This window comes from Helianthus annuus, chromosome 10 (genome assembly GCF_002127325.2).
Source record: "Helianthus annuus cultivar XRQ/B chromosome 10, HanXRQr2.0-SUNRISE, whole genome shotgun sequence".
Lineage (NCBI taxonomy): Eukaryota > Viridiplantae > Streptophyta > Magnoliopsida > Asterales > Asteraceae > Helianthus > Helianthus annuus.
Genome location: NC_035442.2, coordinates 105,908,273 through 105,911,070, shown reverse-complemented (window position 1 = coordinate 105,911,070; position 2,798 = coordinate 105,908,273). Strand labels below are relative to the sequence as shown.

Below are 2,798 nucleotides of genomic sequence, written 5' to 3'. Positions count from 1 at the left end.
GTCGATCGGCTGGTCGCCTGATCGATCAGTCGCTTAATCTGAGCGTTTCGCGCGACGAGTTTTGCCGTTTCGATTTCGATTGAGTTCGATTGCGATTCGATTGATTACCACACATGGCATAAGTAAATATGCACAAATAACACATAAGGCACACACACACGTATAACAGACACAAAAATTCAAACTTCGAGTTGCGAGCGCGATGTTGATTAGATTAATTCGATTAGCGCTTTAAATTGACTTTATCGCATTGCTACTTCCTATCATTCACAGTCGTAAAGCGATTCGTAGCGATAAATATACCTCGATTACTGCGATTATAAGTAATTACTCCACATATTACAAGTAACATAAAACATAAAATAGACTAACTACAAGTCAAGGTAGTCAAACAGGAATTGAGCAAGGAGAGACAGATTGCAATTAGCGATCTTTTCCTCCTTTGACTTCAATCTTGACTTTGACTTTAACTTCCGAAACACTGGGGTGTTACACCAGATACTAACATCCTCTTTTACAATTGGCTTAGTCCCAAGTTATCTCATATTTCAGGTTTCCAGAGCTGAACAATTAAGGATCCAGGATCCTAACCTTCTACAAAGTCTTATCTTTTGATTGTTTCAGTTGTAAGTGTTAAGGATATCGGATCCTAACTTAGATTCTCTGGTATGGTCCTTATTTACTTTAACATTATTCTTTTTTTGATCACACCCTTATTTTTGACAACAGGATATATGATTCTAAAATTATCTCACTTTTCAAACTTTTTGATTACAGGATATTTGATCCTTGATCATATCCTGAACTTTTTGACATAAACTGGTTTTTGTACTTTCAATAATAACTTGTAAGTTCAAAACATTGTACAATAACAATTGAAAGATAAATGTATGCAAGATAAACAACACAAAGATAGTCAAAAGGTTAAAGTTTTATTTATTTATCATAGTTAACCCTTTTAAAGGTTGTCAAAATTGCCTACCCAAACATCTACCAGCAAATCATGGCCCGTCCGCTTGGGTAGGCAAAGGGTGTCCATGTTCTAAATGTTCGATAAGTGCAGGAAATTAAAAGATGAGGGGCATCAAATGCTTCATCCTACGCAAACAGAAGGACCCATCCACCTTTGTTACCCCCCTATTGTCCCAAGGATCCATGATCCTTAAACCTAAATACTATTGTTTAGTTACACACCATCATTGTTTGAAACACAACAACCAAAAACTAAAACCATAAAAAATGGGCTCCGGCCGTGTCTAGAAATATCCATCATCGCCCATTGATGCAGCTTACACCTTCGCTGCCTCTACCGCCTTGTCTCCATCACCTTTGCCATCACCACCAGTTGCTACCTCAGGATCCTTCAACCCACTGCCTCTGGCTTCACCAGCTGCTGCCCCCTCGGATTCATCCTCATCATCCAGCTCAACTAGCCTCTGCTTCCAAGCCTCTTGGTCCCATTCAGAACTGTCAAAGGCAGGATCCTCAGCCTCCTTAGCCATTTGCAGCTTGATCTTCAACATGGCGATAGTAGTGGAAAGCTTAGCCCCATCCATGACTTCTGCCTTCTCTTGCTAGGCTGTGATCTGAGCAAGGACCAATTCCTTCTGCAGTAGGTTTATCTCTTTTTTAAGGGAAGAGATCTTTTTATCTTTGGCAAGGAACATCTGCTGGAAATCCAGGTTTTTCTGCTCGGCTTTTGCCAGATGTTGATCAAGGAGGATCTGAACCTCAACAAATTTCTGCACAAAGAAAGTAAAATGTCAGGATCATTTATCCTCAGAAGAGAAAGCTTAGGTTTAAGGATATAGGATCCTTACCTCAGAGACGTATTCCTGAAGCGGACGTTCTATGAGAGGGAGGCCTTTAGTGGGCTCAACAGTCTTTCTCTTTTTGGCACCCTTGCCCCTTGTGCTCATGCTCTTAGGAAACAGGATGCTTGGGCTTGCAGTTAGCTCCTCTTTGAGAGACCTTGAGGAGGCATACTCTTGAAGATCACTCACGCTAAACCTGGAAGCAGACTTTGAGGATTTTACGTCGCCTACAAACACAACAAACAGATAAGTATTCATATTTTTATCTAACATTTATATATATTTATATATATTTATATATATATATATATATATATACTAGGTTATAACCCGGAAACTTTCCGGGTAGGAAAATTTAATTTACAATAAATAAAAGTATATAAATAACACTTTTAGCCTCTATAATATTTGGCCAAATATAAAAGTAGGGGATGGTTCAAATGAAAACCACTTTTATTGTGAAAACTCGAAAACTAACTAAAAAAAGCCTAAAAAACACACAAAATTTTTTTTTTTCAATTTTTTTATAAAAATCGCTGGTTTTTATATATAAAAAAATTTCGAAAAAAAAAAATTTTTTTGCAGTACACATGTGTAATAATACACATGTGTAGTACACATACACATGTGTAGTATTACACATGTGCACTACACACAAAAAAAAAAAAAATTTGAATTTTTTTTATATAAAAAAACCTGCGAAATTTGGTTTGCAAAAAAAAAAAAATTGTATGTTTCTTTGGCTTTTTTAATTAGTTTTTGAGTTTTCACAATAATTAGTGGTTTTCATTTGAACCTTCCCCTATAAAAGTATATACCAAATATAATATTTGGCCACCAAATGGATATTTATCTCATCATCCCAGTTACCAATACTCCCTTAACAATAATTATACATAAAAGTTCTCATACCATAGTAGCTAATTCCAAACAAAATGGGATTGTGTTACCCTTAAATCGACTCTTTCGTAGCCAAGGATGAAT

The 2,798-nt window shown here is 36.5% G+C and overlaps 1 protein-coding gene across 1 annotated transcript; it reads right to left on the bottom strand.

Annotated features, from left to right (window-relative positions):
- Positions 1-1,019: 1,019 nt before the first annotated feature.
- Positions 1,020-2,072, bottom strand: LOC118482669. The gene is made up of 2 exons (XM_035978258.1): positions 1,821-2,072; positions 1,020-1,742 (listed from the first exon to the last, which is right to left on the bottom strand). The coding sequence occupies exons 1-2, from the start codon at positions 2,070-2,072 to the stop codon at positions 1,575-1,577; spliced, it is 420 nt and encodes a 139-aa protein (XP_035834151.1). The 3' UTR covers positions 1,020-1,574.
- Between the last annotated feature and the right edge of the window lie 726 nt (positions 2,073-2,798).